This window comes from Fistularia commersonii, chromosome 1 (assembly GCF_037954325.1).
Source record: "Fistularia commersonii isolate RoL2024-O1a breed Wild chromosome 1, RoL_Fcom_v1.0, whole genome shotgun sequence".
Classification (NCBI taxonomy): domain Eukaryota; kingdom Metazoa; phylum Chordata; class Actinopteri; order Syngnathiformes; family Fistulariidae; genus Fistularia; species Fistularia commersonii.
Genome location: NC_141284.1, coordinates 2,239,515 through 2,257,764, shown reverse-complemented (window position 1 = coordinate 2,257,764; position 18,250 = coordinate 2,239,515). Strand labels below are relative to the sequence as shown.

The 18,250-nt window shown below is 53.2% G+C and overlaps 1 protein-coding gene across 5 annotated transcripts in view; it reads right to left on the bottom strand.

Annotated features, from left to right (window-relative positions):
• nfia (nuclear factor I/A) overlaps positions 1–9,460 on the bottom strand; it is a 54,138-nt gene extending 44,678 nt beyond the window's left edge. For 3 of the 5 annotated variants that reach the window (XM_086143800.1, XM_086143808.1, XM_086143837.1), the window contains exons 1-2: positions 8,927–9,094; positions 4,104–4,632 (exon numbers count right to left, since the gene is read on the bottom strand). In XM_086143800.1, coding sequence (XP_085999926.1) covers positions 4,104–4,632; positions 8,927–8,953 — 556 coding nt within the window. In that variant the 5' untranslated portion in view covers positions 8,954–9,094. Of the gene's footprint in view, positions 1–4,103; positions 4,633–8,926 lie in introns of all 5 variants that reach the window. The other 2 variants (XM_086143826.1, XM_086143817.1) reach the window with 2 other exon arrangements.
• Between the last annotated feature and the right edge of the window lie 8,790 nt (positions 9,461–18,250).

The following is an 18,250-nucleotide window of genomic DNA, read 5'->3' as shown; positions in this document are numbered from 1 at the left end:
AAAGAGGGACGCGGAGAGAAGATTAGGACTACAACTCCCAGGAGCCTCGGCGCCGACACCCAGGATGTCTGCGTCTTCCGGGAGGCGGAGTCTTCCGGTCCTGATTTTTTTCGCCCTCCCCGGCCGGTGTGACTTTAACGGAGCGGCCCAGTCAGCAGCTCCCCGTCCGGCCGAATTCTTCATTGTTTATTAGCTGTCACTTCCTAAATAGTCCTCGCTGGGCGCTGGGGAGGGCCGGGGGTGAGGTTACAGCGGGAGAGAGACCCTCCGCTCGCTCTCCTGTTTCATGAGTCAACACACACACTCACATACACACACACACACACACAGGTTGTTTGTACCAGGGGGTTCAGAGTGGTGGGGGATTCTGGGTCAAATCAGCGTTGGAGAGTTAGAAGATGACCTTGGGGTGACCTTGGAGGCGGCGCCACGGCCTCCGGTGGGGGTTCTGGTGCCGAAACCGGTTCAGCGTTCCGCCGCTCGCCGTGTTCCCCCCCCCCCCCCCCGCCGTCTCATTAAACGGGTCATAAAGCGCAGACAAACCGAGGTTTCGCTCCGCGGTATTTACGGCCGCCGACGCCGCTCTGAGGAAACGACCTCAAACTCTGCCCCAAAATATCCTTCCGTAGGATTCCTCAGGCCTGGCCGGCGGCGGCGGCGAGCGGACGGAGGTCGCCGGGAGGACGAGTCCGAGCGTTTTGACAGCGTCACTCTCCTTGAAGCTCCCCGTGACCCGGCGGCGTGGAGAAGCACGCCGGCCAAATGAATGGCGGGGCGCCGGGGCTGCGGCAGCCATTACGACGGCGAGCAGCTCCACCTGTGCCGAGTCAGCAGCTCCGCTCGCCATCCGTCTAATGGACACCAGGAATTTAATTAGCAGGAAGCCGCAGAGCTGTGTGTGTGTGTGTGTGTGTGTGTGTGCGTGTGTGTGTGAGTGTGTGTGTGTGGACGCCGGGAGGTCGATCCCTGCTGTCATTGGTTGGAAACCCTGTCCATCACAATCCTGTTTGTTTGTCCTACAGAGATGAAGGGTGTCTTTGCGTGTGTGTGTGTGTTAGTGTGTGTGTGTGTGTGTAGGAAGTTTGTGACATCATGGTTTTGCTCGTGTGTGTTCTGATTGTGTTTTCAACACTGAGAACTTCCTGCTGGTGGTGCTGGAGGTGGAAGCTGCGTGTGCATGTGTGTGTGTTTGTGTGTGTTCAGTTATGAACTGTATTACAACTGTTAAATTTGTGATTTTTTTTTTTTTTTTTGGTTAAATTTGTAAACGGTTGTCACGGCAACATTCACGCATCTCCCGTTTCCAGGGCGTCTTTACGTCGTGACGGCAGAAACAGTTTTCTCTTCTTCTGCGGTGGAAAGTATGAATGTGTGCGTGTGTGTGTGTGTGTGTGTGTGTGTGTGTGTGTGTGTGTGTGTGTGTGTTGTGACGCGGCAGCGCAAACACAATGCGATGTAAGGTGAGATGCCGCCGTCGCCGCGAACGTGGCGGCGGATTGAGTTTCCCCCTTGGAGGTCTAACCGCAGTCTCCGCCTGGGTGGGGTCAAAGGTCAGAGGGTCAAAGGGTGAAGGCCAGGTGAGGAGCACAACATCTGACCTCAGGGAGCCAATAAGGACTGTTACGTCTTTTAACGAAAGATGTTTATTACAAATGTTTGGTGTGTTTGTGACTCATGATTCTGCTTTTATTACAGATGTTTATGGCTTTATTACACATGTTTGTGCTTTAATTGTTGTTTTTTACCTCTTAGTTACAGATGGTTTGCCTGTTTATTTCAGATGTTTTGTATAATAGTGATACGTGTCCGCTCCATTTTCTTCCAGATGATTTATTTGTATTTATTACTAATGATTACCCTCCCTATTGGTTTGTTACACATGATTTGTCCCTGTATTGACAAGGTTTAGTCTTGTTTCCAAAAATCTTTTTTTTTTTAACATCTTAATTTTCCTGTTTAATCCAGATGTTATTATTTGTTTATTACAGATGTTTCGTGTGTTTATTACAAATAATTAGCCAGTTCGTTGCGGATGTTTATCGGTTGATTACAAAGGACGTTTTCTCTTTATTAATGAGGGTTTTTTTTCCTATAAGCTACAGATGTTTAGTCTGTTTCTCCACGCCTGAGTTCGGTGTTGATCCCAGATGTTTGCTCTATGACTTACGGATGTTTTGTCGCCATTTCTGCTCTCGTGCTGCTGGCGACCCCAGGATCCTCAGGTTGACGACTTTTTACTCGCTGATTTGCCACAAGGCTCACCTCTCTGTTTCCTGACAGGTCAAACCTCACAACGCCCTCACACGCCGTGCAGTGTGTGTGTGTGTGTGTGTGTGTGTGCGTGTTCGGCAGGCATGCTCAAATAAATTTGTCCAGAGTCAAAGTTCCAAATCTCTTAAAGAGCTCAGGAGGGAAATGGGTCGCGCGCACACACACACACACACACACACACACACACACACACACAGGGTCATATGAGGAGACGGGAAGATAAATATCGGCAGGTTGGACGTTATCAGGCGTCGCCCTGATATCCTGCCACTGAGGCGTTCCTGAAAAACTTAGTGATGATGTCATCGATCAAGCTGCCCACCACACACACACACACACACACACACACACACACACATACACACACACACACACAGTGAGTGAGGGCATTGTGGGAAGTATGACATGTTAGGAAACAGAGGTGAACTTTGTTGTGGCAAAACAGATGAAAGCGACAAAAACTTCCCAATAGTTCGGAGGAAGTCAAATCTGATTGGATGATACATTTGATCTGTGTTGTTTGGGTGTGTGTGTGTGTGTGTGTGTGTATGGGGGGGGGGGGGGGGGGTGACAGCGCCCCCTGCAGGTCAGAGGTCACAGCGCACGGGCGCTTCCTGATGTTCATCAGAGGCGAAGCACCCGGTAGGATCGGGGGGGGGGGGGGGGGGGGGTCACGACCCGCTTGCTCCGACCTCTGACCTTCGGCACGTGTCGTGTGTTATTGTGACAGCGACCCCCCCGCCCCACCTCAGCTCATAAATCAGCCAGCGCAGGAGAGGGGGTGACCTTTGACCTCCCCCTCCTGCTACCAGAGATGTCACACACAGCCTGGATGGATGGTGTGTGTGTGTGTGTGTGTGTGTGTGTGTGTATGGGTGTTTGTTCAGCAGTGAAAGTGAAAGAGCTCCACCTGTTACCGTATGTCCTGCTGTAAAAGCTCCTGCTATATTGTGCAGGGTGTGTGTGTGTGTGTGTGTGTGTGTGTGTGTGTGTGTGTGTGTGTGTGTGTGTGTGTGCGCCTGGGGGGTTGTTTCCAAACACCTTGTTCAAATTGTCAAAGTAGTTAGTTGCCAGATAATGTAATTTTGAAGCACCTAGCATGTCCCTGATGGACCCGAGGATCTGTGTCTCCACAGGACTGAAAAAGGAATTAAAATAAATATAAAAAGGCTTTTTTATGAACAAATGATCCTCAGTGTTTACACGGTAAATGTGGCAATATGTCAGTAATCCTAACAGACATTACCACAGGCTGCGTGTTCAATGATGTCACGCTTGGATATCTTGATTTTCAGGCTTCGGTAAATAAGACTTGACATTGTGCTAAAATAAAAATGCAATGTTTTGTGACCACGACATTCACCCGTTCCTGCCTCGTTACCCAAACAGACAACTTTTAAGAGATTCGGATGCAAACAAATTCAGTGGAAATTGGTGGGACCAAAATAACTGATACATGCTTCACGGCACGCGATGCTGCTAACCGCTAACCGCTAACAGCAGCGCAACAGGGCCTTCACGCTGAATGACGACAAAGGAGGATCCGAAGGACGATGCATGTGACGAATTCCCCCAAAAAAGGGTCAAGAGCAGAAGAGCTGAGGTCCACCGAGGCTGGACTCCCACCTCGACCCGCAGAGGAACTTCCAGCTAACCGCTTCTCAGCACATTAGCACCCAGAGCTAGCCGTGAGCGAAGCTGCCGTTTGGGATTTTCCACGGTCAACGGAGACTAGCATGTGTAATAAGCACTTATGACGCAGCTACAAATGCAACAAACCAGCCATCAAAACCAGCAGTGACACACACACACACACACACACACGTGCCTACCTGCGTGGACGAAGTAGGCCAGGTAGAGGTCGAGCTCCTTGACGGAGACGCCGATGTGGTGCGGCTGCACGCACAGGCTGGGGTTGGAGCACTGCGGCGACTTGACCAGCCGCTCGCCGTCGGTACTTTCCAGCGGAATCCCTTTGAACAGAATCACCATCACCAGGTCGAGGCGCCACACTTTGTCCGCCTGCCGCAGGCAGTCGATGCGCCGCATCTTCCCCTTCTGGTCGGGGTTGGACAGCACGCAGCACGGCGCCTTCTTCCCCGTCACCGTCAGCACGAAGTCCTCGCGGAACTCGGGCCGGATGTCCTTGCGCAGCTTGGCCAGGAGGCGGGACGCCCACTTCTGCTTGACCTCGGGCTTCTCGCTCAGCAGCTCGTCCTTGACGGCGCGCTCCTCCTCCTTGGACATGCGCTTCTCGTGCTTCTTGAAGTACTTCCTCTTGCGGGCCTGCAGGTTGAACCAGGTGTAGGCGAAGGCCCGGACGTGAGGCAGCAGGGCTTCGATGAAAGGATGGAACTCATCCTGCGGAGAGTCGACACAAGGGGAGAACGTTAGCCGACGGAGAAACCGCGGCGGATCGGGTACGACGCGTTAACAGGCGCCGGAACACACACTTCCGGTTGTGTTTTGATTGTGTTTTGCGGCACATGCTTGTGTTGTGCGGCGTATCCGACGGTAAAGTTCTTCTCGGACGTCTCGGCGAGGCAGAGGACCGAGAAGAACCGGGAGAACCGCCGCTTCACTGGACAGACGGCGGTGGAGGGGGGACGACAGGCAGCCTAAGCCCTTTGCACGCACACACACACACACACACACACACACACACACACACACGCACTCCCCCAACCTGCTCCCTGCACCCCTCCTGAGCCACATATTAAAAAAACACTCGACTATTCATAGATCAAAGACTCATGACCGGATACAAGAGAAGCCCCGCACACACTCTACAATACACTCTACAATACTCACACACACACACATTCTAATACGTGCCATAATACACTCAATAATACACACACACATACCATGATACATAAATAATACATTCTTTAATACACAACAGGCTGATACTGAAACACACAGTATAATACACACATACTGTAAAACACACACACACACGTGAGAATACAGAGACTGACACGATAATACACGCACACACATGCAATAATAGAAACTACCACACACACTCTGTAATACACGCTGACTTTAACACACACACACACATATGATATTACAACAAATAACACACTAATACACACATCCACAGACAATAGTACACAAATTATACACGAATAATAAACGCACATGCTCACACACACACACACATACAATGACACACACTAACAAATATTCCCTACCATATTTTCAACAATGCACGCACACTCCGTAGTAAAGCGCACACACACATAGAAATTGGGACATCCTCCAGCCAGGCCAGTGTGTGTGTGTGTGTGAATGTGAGACGTGAACCCTCCCAGCTCCTGCCTCTCCACCACATCTCAACCTCTTCAGGTTCTTCCCGGGTTCCTCCAGGTGGTCCCCGTGCGGCGTCTCGTGGCGTCCAGCCGCGTTCTGATTGGCTCCCACCTCCTTCGCTTCCTTCCCTTCGGAAACTGGATCCTGCGGGCGCCAGCTGCCGGCCTCCTCTGCTACTCCTCACAGAAATAGGAGGTAGCGGGCCGTCCCACGCCTGAATGCGGCACATTGTGGGCTGCTGGAGCGGCTCCAGGAGAAGGGCTTCGTCTCCCGGAGAGCCTCGGGGCCGCTCGCCGCTCGCCGCTCGCCGCTCGCCGCTCGACCTGCGGCCCCTCGCGTCTCGGGCAGGGCCGCCAAAGGAAGCCTTTGTTAGCTCCGCTTTCCCTGCGTGTTTCACGCCGGTTCCTGCCGCCGGGGTGTGTGTGTGTGTGTGTGTGTGTGTGTGTGTGGCCTCGGGGGCCGTTATTAGGACGCACTGGAGGATGTGTTACGGCCTCTCTCACACACTTACACACACACATTCCAGAGTGGATGTTCGGAGCCACATTCCTACATTCCTCCCAGCTCAGCGCAGTGTTTCGGCTTCCTGACCTGCCCGCCGCTGCCGCCACCCTGTTTTTATTTTCGTTTTAATTTTTTATTTGCTTTTGCGGTCCGGTTTTTGCGCCGACGGGGGCGAGATAATCCCCCCCACACACACACACACACACACACACACACACACACACACACACTCCCCCCCGATTCAGGAATGTTTTCAACGTTTCTGAAAATGTGTCCCGACACACAAAAAAAAAAAAAAAAAAAAAAAAAAATCCTGTTTTTGGGAGTCGGAGTGGGGGGGGGGGGGGGTAACCTCTCTCGCTCTCTCGCACACACACTCACACACACACACACACACACACACACGCGCGCACGTACGCACAAAGACGCTTTCAGTTCGCTGCGAGTCGCCTTGAATTAAAGACAAACAGATTCTACCGACTTCAGATTCTTGTCGAAAATGTCCAAATATTTCTTTTCATTGGGGGGTTAATTATCTTAGAGCCGTTAATTACCGCTGTGTGTCAAAAAATCTCATTTAAACCGGGTTGGAGGAGAAATAAGCGCTCCTTTGTTTATTTTTAAAAGGATGAGAGGACGGCTCCCCGGACCCCCCCGGGTCGCCCACCCCTCCAACACTTAAACAATTTAAATTCACCCCTTCGTTTTTTTTTGTTTTTTTTTTTCTGTTTGTCCCTTTTTGTGTAAAATCTTCCTCTGGGAAAAAAAAAAATAAGACCTGTCCCGCAGAGGCCGGGGGGAGGGGGGGGGGGGGGGGCACGGGTCATGTGACCAGAACCTCGTATTTTAAAAAACAAAAACAAAAGAGGAACGTTCATTCCCTCCAAGCTGTGGGACTCCGTTTCTTTCTGAAGCTGCTCGTTAATTAAAAACAATTACATTGAATTGAATTGAATAAAGGCGGGGGGGTTGCGGGGGGGGGGGGGGGGGGGATTAAAAGGGTTAAAATCCCGTCCGAGGCCGCGGAGAGGGGGAACCTTCACATGTTCTGACAGAACCGACCCGGCCGCTGACTCGTCTGATCTCCGTGTCGTGACGTCCCCCCCCCCCCCCCCCCCCCGCCCGTAGGGTCCCCCCTTTTCTTCCCTCTGCTCTTTCATCTCTATCAGCCCCCCCCTTCCGTGAATAACAGCTCTTTAGCGTAGCGACGATGCTAATCCCCGTGTGTGTGTTTGTGTGCGGGGGGGGGGGGGGGGGGGGGGGCCGGAGCGGGCGTTCCGATTTGTTCTCCTCGCAGTCCAACATGGCAAATCTGACGTCTCTTTTTCGGGGGAATTTTAAACAATAGCCGCCGTCTGACGGACGGGGCTTCTGCGTTATTTCAAAATAGATCGATTCTTCTATTTCTCCCCACCGCCGCCCTTCTGATCGATCCAGTTAAAGAAGGCCATAAAGGGAGACCGAAGCTCCCGTTCGAGGCAGACGGCCGCAAACAGACCGCCACCGATCCGGTCGACATCCGTCCAGAAGGTCTAAGGAACGTCCACGCGCCCGTTTTTAACACCAGACTTGGACTTGAACCCCAAAGTCCACCTTCGGCCCAGCGGAGCTCCTGGCGGTCGCGGTGCATATTGAGCCGAGGCGTTCCCCGAGAACCCGGGTCGGAGCGGCCAATCGGGAAGACTAAGGGCTAGGGGAGCGCCACCTGCCGGTCCGACACTCAGTACGTCGACGCCTTTGTTTTAATCCAACGCTTTAGACGTGTGAATTTCCCGTTGAAGAAGCTGCCTTGGGGCAGAAGATTCATATTAAAAAGCGGAACCAAAACGCAAAGACGAGCCTCGTCCCCCCCCCCCCCCCCCCACCCCCCCCCCCCTCCGGTCCCCGCCTTCCCGCTCGTCGTGACAAGATCGTTAAAATAAAATTTTAAAAAAAGTAAATAAAAAAAAAAAACAGGAGTCATCTGCTTTGGATCACCGCTGCCCCCCCCTTTTTTTTTTGATTGACACATGTCAATCAAAGTCAGGCTGGTGGAAAAGGCGGGTTCTCTGCGATTACAGACCATAATACCACCACCTACCGCAATGGGGGGGGGGGGGGGGGGGGGGAGAAACGCAGGCAGACCTTTCATGGGTCACGCCTGTGAGGAGCTCCTTAATCCTATTTAACCTGTGACCCCTGAACGCACCGCAGCAGTGCGGGGCAGCGTCGCGTCACCTCACGTCACCTCGCAGGCGCACGTCATTTATTTCTGATTTCTGTCCATCTGTTTGTTTTGTTTTTTTTATTCTACCTCTTTTTTTCCTCCCTCCGGAATGGAGGGGGAGGAGGGGGGCGGGAGGCCGCGCCGGAGGCCGGAAGGAAACTCACAGATCCCGGCGAATCGGAAACAAACCCGCGGGAGTTTCGTAAAAACGTTAAGCTTGGGAAAAAAAAAAAAAAAAAGTACAAATATAACAAATAAAAACAAACGTGCGTGCGGAAGGTTGAATTATTATCCGCTTGGGAAAAAAAAAAAAAAAAAAAAAAGCGGGGAGGGCGACGGGAGCCGCGGCCGGGGAGCGGCTCCTCCTCCTCCCGCTGACCGGGCTCCGCTCGCCCTGCCCCGGCCGGCGCCAGCCGTAGCGCAGCCCCGGGGCGCGCACACACACACACACACATATATATATATATATATATACACACACACAAACACACCGATAAGAGTCTCAACCGGGGAGAAAGTTGTGAAGCGGACAAAATAAACACGACCGGAAAGTTTACCGCCATGTGCGGAGTGTGTGTGAAAGTGTGCGTGTCAAGTGTGTGTGTGTGTGTGCGTGCGTGTACTGACCTGTGTGAGACATAGCGGAGAATACATTCTGTCCGTCCGTGCGCGTCAGGAAAGAAAACCGGGGGGGGGGGAGAGAAAAGAAAAAGGGAGAAAAAGTGGGGGTTCGGGGTGGGGGGGGAGCGTCGCCCTCCTGTTGCCCCCCTCCGCTTTCACATTTCCGTGCAGGGATGAACTTTGACCCCCCCGCCGCCTCCTCCGGTGGCACGCACGGTCCCGGACCTGTTAGCGGCCCGCCGCCGGGACGCGCGCAACTTTGAGTCCGGACAGGGGGAGCATCTCCGGCGGGGGTCCCGTTAGCGGCGGAGGTCCCGGAGGCTGCGGAGCTCCGGCAACGGCATTTCACTCCGGGACGGCGGATCCGCGGCGTCCGGTGGACCGCGGCAGCATGTCCGTCCGTGCGTCCGTCCGTCCGTCCGCCCTGCGGTGCGCGGCGGCCGGCCTGAAGCGGTGCGGCTCCTCGGTGCGGGGGACGGAGGAGGAGGAGGAGGAAGAGGAGGAGGAAGAGGAGGAGGAAGAGGAGGGCGGCGGCGTCCCGGGGAGGAGAGAGAGAGAAAGAGAGAGAAAGAGAGAGAGAGAGAGAGAGAGAGAGAAAGAGAGAGAGAGGACGGACGGCGGAGAGAGGGATCCCGGAGCTGCCGCACGGCCGCCTCGCCTCTGAAACCACCGGCAGCTGCTTTCCGTTAATTTATCTCCGGCAGGAACGGAGCGAAAGAGAGAGAGAGGCGGTGTGTCCCGGGCTCGGCGAGGAGCGCCACCTCCTCCTCCCTCTCCACCTCCACCTCCTCCTCTTCCTCCTCCTCCTCTTCCTCTCCTCCGCCTGGGAACTCAGTCGCTCTCCGCCACCGGACCGACGGCACGGGACCGGAACCGATCAAGCAAGAACGCACCGATCCGATCGGAGAACCAGCCCCCTCCCCACACACACACACACACACATACACACACACACACATACATACATACACAACCTAGCGCGCACTTTCACACGTGGGTTTCCGGTGATCCTGCTGCCCACGCAAGCGTGTGTATCCACGTGTGTGATCACTTTCAAACAATCACTGAAACAAAAGTGAAGGGAAACTCGGTGTGTGTGTGTGCGGGGAAACGTCTCTTTAGTTTAAAAAACGTTAAAAACTGCTATCACACACACACACACACACACACACACCATTGCTGTCAATAAAATGATTATGACCGGAAGTGACAAACACCTAGCGACCATGACCTTTGACCTTTGGCCACCTGGGAGCACAAAGCACACACTGGTTCCTGAGCAAACCTGCACAAAAAACATTTACTTATAAAAATATTGCTAAATACAATTATATTCATAATCAAATAAAATAAGTTCTATTAAATAGGAGAATGCCGATGATAATAGATAATCCGGGATTTATAAATTTAGGAATTAAAGACGTGTTTGCATTTGCGGTTTGATTTCCGTGTGAGATCAATAATCAATAATCACAGCGGCGGCCCGTTTCCATGACGCCGCCGGGAGGAGGCGAGCTGGAGAGCGTTTGGATTTTGCAGCCACCTTTAAACATCACATTGTTCTTGGAAAAACACCACGCTTCCTCACGGTTCTGCAAACGTGTTCTAACGGGGTCGGATTCTTCCGGTGAAAAACTAGGGGGCCCGGAAGTACCCGGCGGCGGCGGCGGCGGCGGCTCCGGTCGGAGACCCAAGGCGAACGTCGGTACTGGTTCTAGTGTCTGGAACACATGAGGTTCTAGCGAAGGAATGAATTATCATCGGGGTTTCTCCGATTTAATGTGAACCCCAAAGGAGGCGGATCAATCGCGAGGTCACGTGACCCCGAGCTACGCCGTCTCTTTGGCGTCTGGAACAATGATCGCGCGGAGGCGGCCAATGAGAGTGAGGCTGGCGCCCTCTGCTGGCCCACGCCGCACCCACACGCCTTTTACTCCGACGAGAGACGCCACCGAAGGCCTTTTCCGACTCCGGTTCGATCGATTGACGTACAAGGGGAGGATTGTCCTGGTCACCTTTGACCTCTTGGGACTCCCTAGACCCGCTGCAGAAGCTGACGAGAGTCATCTCAGACCGTCCTCCCAACATCTTCGACCGGGCGACGGGTGACGTCACGTGACGTCGCATCTTAACACACCCAGCGGTGGACGCTCGCGGCGGGAAACAGCGGAGGGGTCACGACCTCTGGGGAAGATCTCCTGACGCCCTGCAGGATTCACTCGAGCCTGATGCCGTAATCCTGGTCCTATTAAATCTTGTTTGTTAAAAGCTCTTTCTAAACACATTTGTTGCCCCAAATTGCCCCCCTCCCCCCTCCGACCCCCCCATCTGCACCGCGGCGCCGTCGTCTGAGGTTAATGAACAGAAGCTTTTATGTTAATAGAAGGACAGCCGCCGTGATTTAACAAGACAATCTGCAGATTTACTCCGCAGCAACTCCAGCTAAACAACGTCTCGCCGCCGAAGGTCGAGACAAAGAGAGGGAATTAGATTACGGCAATTAAATTGGCTTTCCGATCGGATCAATAATCCTAATGTGTCGTCACGGCTCGGGCGCGGAAAACACACGCGTGTTACCGGCTCCCGTGTCGCCGGGCCCAGATGCGGCGGTCAGGTTTGGGCAGAACGCCCAAAACTTCCAGTGGCGGACATTTCAGAAGGAGGAGCACACACACACACACACACACACACACACACACACACACGCACACACTGAAAAGAACTGATTTCAAAATCTGCTCTCCGTTTCCTAGAAACGCCGTGGAAACTCGACACGAATGAAGACGAAACTTCCTGCGCGCTGTGAGGAGGGAGCCGCTCGGCAGGAAGTGACATCACGGCGGCAGAAGCCGACCTTCATACGCTTCAGAACCCTCAGCAACCTCACCATGTCCTGATAGCAAAAAAAAAAAAAAATTACATAAATAAAAAAAATTTAAAGAAATTAAAAAAACATGTGCTGATAGCTCTGTGTGTGTGTGTGTGTGTGTATTCTTTTGTTTTTAAATTTAAGTGCAAGAAGTTATCCAGATTATTAGGCTCTGATTAATGTTATTACAACGTTAAAAGAAAAAGGTTTTTTTTGACGTTTTGTATGCGTGAAATTTAAAAATTCTAAACATAATTTGAAATAAACGTGGAATATAAACGCGGTTAAAATGGATCTTTTGCTGAATTTCATCCCCGGTGAGCAAATTAACTGCAATAAAAGAACCAAACGGGAAGTGATTCTTACAAGATCCTTATCAATAATGTCCTTTTCAAAGGAAAATCATCTTCCTTGTTTGGGACTAAAGACGAGGGTCGTGTGTGTGGGAGCCGGGCTCGGAGCCCGAGTGGAAGCCTGGGGCCCCATCTAGAGGCGGGACGCCGCGACTGCGGCGGCTCGGCGCCAACGGCGGTCCTGCGGACCATCAGGAGGGCTTCCGGGAGATGATCCACAATCACATTCCAATCCAAACAACATCCTCCATTCTCCTCACAATCCCGCACGCCAGATCCCGTTTAATCTCTTTTCCGTGTTTTAGAGTTTCAAAACGAATCGCCGGATGGTTTTGGCGGGCGATCGCAGCGGCGTGTGGACGGAACGCCCCGCCACGTTCCTCTAACCTTCACACAACGCCGGGAGAACGCTGCTGGGGGGGGACGGTCCGGAGGTCAGAGGTCGGACGGGGAAGTGACATCAGAGTGAGTTCGGGCCAATCGGACGCAAGCACTTGTGAGTGAAAAAAACAAACCAAAAAAATAAACGCAAAGGTCGCCGTGGCAACTGGTCAATGTTGACAGTTTCAGAAGCAAGATGCAGCGCAACTTAGTTGGATTGTGTGTGTGTGAGTGTTTCGCTCTCCGTAATATTGTGTGTCTGTGTGTGTGTTTCTGTAAGTGTGTGTGTGTGTGTGTGTGTGTGTTGGGGGGGGGATGGGCCTCCACCTGCTCCCACTGAGCTGCTGCCAGGCTGGAGATCAGCCAACAGCACCAGGCCTGAAACCAAACCTCCGCCCAAGCTCCTCCAACATAGAGGACGGGGGTGGAGGCGGGCGGGGGGGCGGGAGCTGTCGGAAAAGAAAAAAAGGAGTAAGAAATGTGGGAAGACGAGGAGAGAGAAGACAGGAGGACCGAGCGATGAGAGATGGATGCGCAGGAGAAGAGAAGGAAGGGGATGGAAGAAGGCGGAAGGGAAGGAGATCAGGTTAAAAGCCCGAGATGGAGACGCGAGAACCTTCACTGGAAGGTTCCCTGAAACGTTCCTCTGATGACGAGAACATCAACCTTCATGAGGCGATGGTTACAATGTCGAACGTAAGGAACACCCTGGACGTTCTCCGGACGTTCTCCGGACGTCCCCAACGTGCGGAGGATACTGAAAACAATCCCTTTTCAACTTTTCCACGGGCTTCTAGACATCTTCTCCAGCCTTTCTCGCTCGGCATTTCTTATCAGTTTGAACGTGTGATGAAGTCGCCGGGCCCCTCTTCTTCAAAACTGTGTGTGTGTGTGTGTGTGTGTGTGTGAACAGGAAGGCATTTGTGTAGTGAGAGGGAGGCAGGAGGAACAGATGGCCTGGCAGAGCATGGGGAGAGGCCGGAACCCCCCCCCACCCTCTGACCGACTTTCATTGATGAGCCAGAGTGTGTGTGTGTGTGTGTGTGTGTGTGTGTGTGTGTGTGTGTGTGCAGCATGTGTTAGACACATATGCCATCACACGGTATTATTTGGAGCAGCACCTCCCCGACCATTTCAAGTTTACACACAAAGACACGCGCGGCAGAGAGGCGGCCAATCAGGGGGCGGCACGACGGCGTGAGGAATATTCCGACCGCCGCGAATTAGACAAAGAGAAGGAGCGCGATAATTAGCCATTATGACGACTATATCGCTATGACGATCAGCTGATTGGGCGGTCACATGACCTACGTGCGCAGACACGGACACCCCCACACACACACACACACACACAGAGGTCTCAAACGCCGTGTAGAATCATTTCGAAGCTGCCGAGGAGGTCAAAGGTTACCATTTTGCAGTTTTTTTTTTTTGCAAACCCCGGAAATATTCCGACACGAAGCAGAACGCTTGGGGCGAGATGAAGAGGGAGGTGGGCCGGACCCGACCCCCGCCCCCTCCGGCCCGTACCCCCCTCCTGCACCGCCGTCTGTCCGCTCGCTGCCTGGCAACCAGTCAAAAGTGTGTGTCTGCGTGTGTTACGGACAGCGGCGGCCATGACGGTTCAGGGCAGAGGGAGCGCGACGCGCGGTAACGTCGGACGCCTCAAGCCCCGCCCCTTTTCCAGCACGGCGGCGGCGGAACTGTAGGGTCCGAAGGCTCGGGGGTCTCTCAGCTCCACGACGGGCACCGTAGAAGTTCTGGAGGAGGACCACGTGGGAGCGGAAACCTCCGGAAAAGACGCTGGCGAGATTTCCCCTTCATCCCTCCATCAGCATCAGGGAAAATATGGATCTTTATGATGATTAATATTATGTATTTCCTCTATGGTTCTTACCTTTTAACTCCTATTAATAACTATCATTTTAAGACGTACTTATATACTAGGGCTGGATAATCATTTTATTATTTTATATCACGTCATGTCCTGGAAATGTTAGATTTTTTCTGAGATCCAAGGAACCATGACGACGGAGCGGGTGTGATCTGTGACTGGCGGCTGCTCTAATCGCCTTGTCGGGCTCGTAATGGAGTGAATTCACCTGAACACAACAACACTGGAGGGTAAACAGGGCGGGAAACGCACACACACACACACACACACATACACACACACACACACACACACAAACACACAGAGCTACAAATACAAACAGATGTGCAGATTCTCCTGGAACACTGTCTGAAAACAACAGAGGACCTGCCAGCTGTTCACACCAAAACACAGCTGGAGACACACACACACACACACACACACACACAGGTGCGAGGCGGGGTGTCAACCAATGGGATCGCTGCATTAATTACAGAACAGGGATGAAGCTCGTCGGCAGCCTCGCGAGACTTCGCCGAGGTTTGACGGCTCCGGATTGGCCGGCCGATCAGCCAATCGAGATGGAGGATTTTGTTTTACATCCTCAGAGAGAAAAAAAAAAAAAAAAGTCAAATTGTCTTCTAAAGTGTTGTATTATTGTTATTGTGTTGTTGTCAATACTGTGTTTTCTCTTTGTCATGTTGTTACTATTGTGACGCTGTCGTTTTATGTTTTTCTGTTATATCACATTATTCTCACGTGTCTCGTCTTGTTGCAGTTTTCATGTTTGTTGTCATATTGTGATTGTCATCTTTATGTTGCCGCCACGTTACTATTGTGTCGCTGTCATGTTGTCATGCGGTTGCGTCACATTGATGTTGTCGTGTTGTTGTACGGATTCTGTCCAGGTGAGCCGAAGGTCGCGCCCTCGCTTTAAACCCCCCTGGGGTTGAAGGGGTTAAATCAGCAACCAATCAGGAGCTTCCTTCCTCCACTTATTTAATTGGCTATCCTGGTCTCTAGGAGGTGTGACTCCTCCCCCTGCAGGCACGGGGCCTTCTGCGGTGGCCCGAGGGCCCGCAGGGGGCCCCCGAGGGGCCGGGGGGCCCCCTTCTCTCACGGCGTGACTAACGCGCTTCGACAGCGCCAAGGTGGCGGCGGGTGGAGGCCGACTGCCAGGGAGCCTGACGCCGTTTGGCTCGGGCTCAGCGCCGCCTCTGCGCGAAGATAGCGCCCGCCGCCGTCGCTATCTTCTCACAGCATGCGCTGCTGTCGCCCCCCCCCGAATCCTGCCGGGGGCTCAGCCTGTAACGTCTTCATCCGGCGCCGGCCTCCGTGAAGGGGGCGGAGCCGACGGACGCCTCCTCTGCGGGCCGCGGGAGGAAGCGGGTCGGCGCCGGGCGTCGCGGGCGCGGCGGAGGAGCGACGGACGCAGCTCTGCGCGGAGCCACGCCGCCCTCTGCTGGCCGCCGGGGGAAACCGCAAAGATCAGCATTAAAAAGAAAACAATCATCTTTAAACTATACTGCTCAAAAAAATAAAGGGAACACTTGAACACTTCATTTGGACTTGTTTTAAGGACATTACATCAAAGTTGGATCAGCCTGGAGTTTGTTTTTACACTTTAATTTTGAGTGTGATTCTTATCCAGACCTCCATGGGTTGATACAATTGATTTCCATTGATCATTTTTGTGTGATTTTGTTGTCAGCACATTCAACTGTGTAAAGAACAAAGCATTTCATAAGAATATTTCATTCATTTAGATCTAGGATGTGTTTTTTTTAAGTGTTCCCTTTATTTTTTTGAGCAGTGTATATCCTTTCTTTTAAAAATTCTCTCCATGTGTCCATTTTTCTCTCTATTTTTCACAACACTGATCAGATACCAATCGACTTTTGTACAACACGACCAGCAATTTCCGGCTGATCAAACACTTCGTTCAGCTAAAAGTAATCACAACATTCATTCAATTCTGCTTGACGGGAAATGGGACATTATTGACAACACACACACACACACACCAAAATGTCAAAGGTGGAAGAAAATATGTTGTTGACCTGAAAATACAGCTCTAAATATTCAACCGGAGAAAGATGAAGGGCGGGAGAGAGATAGAGAAGGAGAGAGAGAGAGATGGAGGGAGGAAGCGAAAGAGAGCGAGATAGAGCAACGGAGAGAGGGAAGGAGGTGCAGGGCTGGAGGGAGAGGAGGTCTGAAGCCGCCGTGAGAACCAGGAGAACCCCGACGCCATCGCCTGACGACACCTGCTCCCGGGGATCCCAAGGATCCAAAATATTTCGCCCTTGAGGTTCCCCGGCGGGTCGGGGACCCCGAGTCGACGGCGCGGCGACGTGATCGACGGGCGCCGTCTCCCGCGGGGACGGGAGGACCATCAACGGAGGGATTATTTACGCTTTCATTCAGCGACCCGAGCAGGGGGAGAGTGATGAACGCGGCGGGGGGGCGGCGGCGGCGAGGGGCCATGACGGATGCCGCGCGAGGAAGTGGGACGCGGGGACGCCATCACTCACCCCCTCCGCCCCCCCGCAGCCACATGTGGCCCGGGGAAGATGGATCTGGGTCCGGGTTTGATTCATGAACTCCCGGAGGATCCCGGGCGAAGCGCCAAACCTGTTTGTCACCTGATTGGATCGCTCCGTCACGGGAGGCGAACGCCCGTGAGCCCGGCGCACGGCCTCGCACGCTCCCGCTAGCGCCTCCCTGTCCTGCGGGGCTAATGTTTAACAGCTAGGGGGCAGATTCCGACTGACGGAAATACACAGCGAAGCCGGCGGGTGTCCAACCGATGGATGAAGTGAATGCTGAAGCTAAAGTAGCAAGAATCAGACGTTTCCCAAGTCTTATAAATGTAACTCCCGTGTTTATTTTCCATGAAATATCCCCTATCTTGTTCAAAACTGTAACTGTAAACCCTGATTTTTAAAGAAAATGACTTTTTTAAGAGAGTCCTTCTCCATTCATTTTGCGGTTACGGATCGGAGCGTGTCTATGTTGCTACGGCGGGACGTACGGCGGGTGTTCCACTTGCTCATTTCACCGACTGAACGAGCGAGGAGATCCAGATCCTCCTCTGTCCGGGCCGATCTCCAGGCCCGGTTTGGAGCGCCAGCCGGGTAAAGCGACCGTGCTCCTTCCCAAAGGATGCCTTGTATTAGCGGCACGTCTCAGGTGGTCAGGGAAGCCTGGCGCCTCCTCAGTCTATCTTAAATTCCTCCTTAAAAGTGCCTCCTCGGCGCCGTTTAAACATCCCATCTGACTTTTCTCCTTCTTCTTGACTTTGCCGTCCTTCTGATTTCCCCGCATCGCCCCCCGGCCGGCGGCCGGCTCGGTCCCGGGCTCGGCGGCGGTTCCATGGACGTGGCCTCCCGAGCTGAAGGGTCAGCACTTATTTCCGCAGAGCTTAATGAGAAGCACATGGCCTGGTCGCCCCCCCGCTTCCCCTTCGCGCTCCCCGACGCTCAAATTCAGGGCTCTTCATCCGGTCGGCCGGGACCCGAGGGGAGGATAAATCCCCGGGAGGAAGACGAGGAGCGGGGTGACTCCCCGGGAGAGGGAGGCGGGGGGGGATTCCGGAGTCGGCGGCGAAGGAAAAGTCCAGCGAGAGCCTCCCCCCGCTGTGATTGGTCCATCACAGAGACATGCTTCCCCTTTATTGGCGCCGGCTTTCGGCAGCCGCTTCCAGGGAACCTTCGGGGACGTTTACGATCTGATGTCTCGCGAGGAATTATTGCAAGGCATCGGTTCGGGATAACATACTCTGACGACCCGGTCAGAAGCGATGACTAGTTAAACTAGTCTTTCACTCCAGGGACCGACTGCAGGCCGACCGC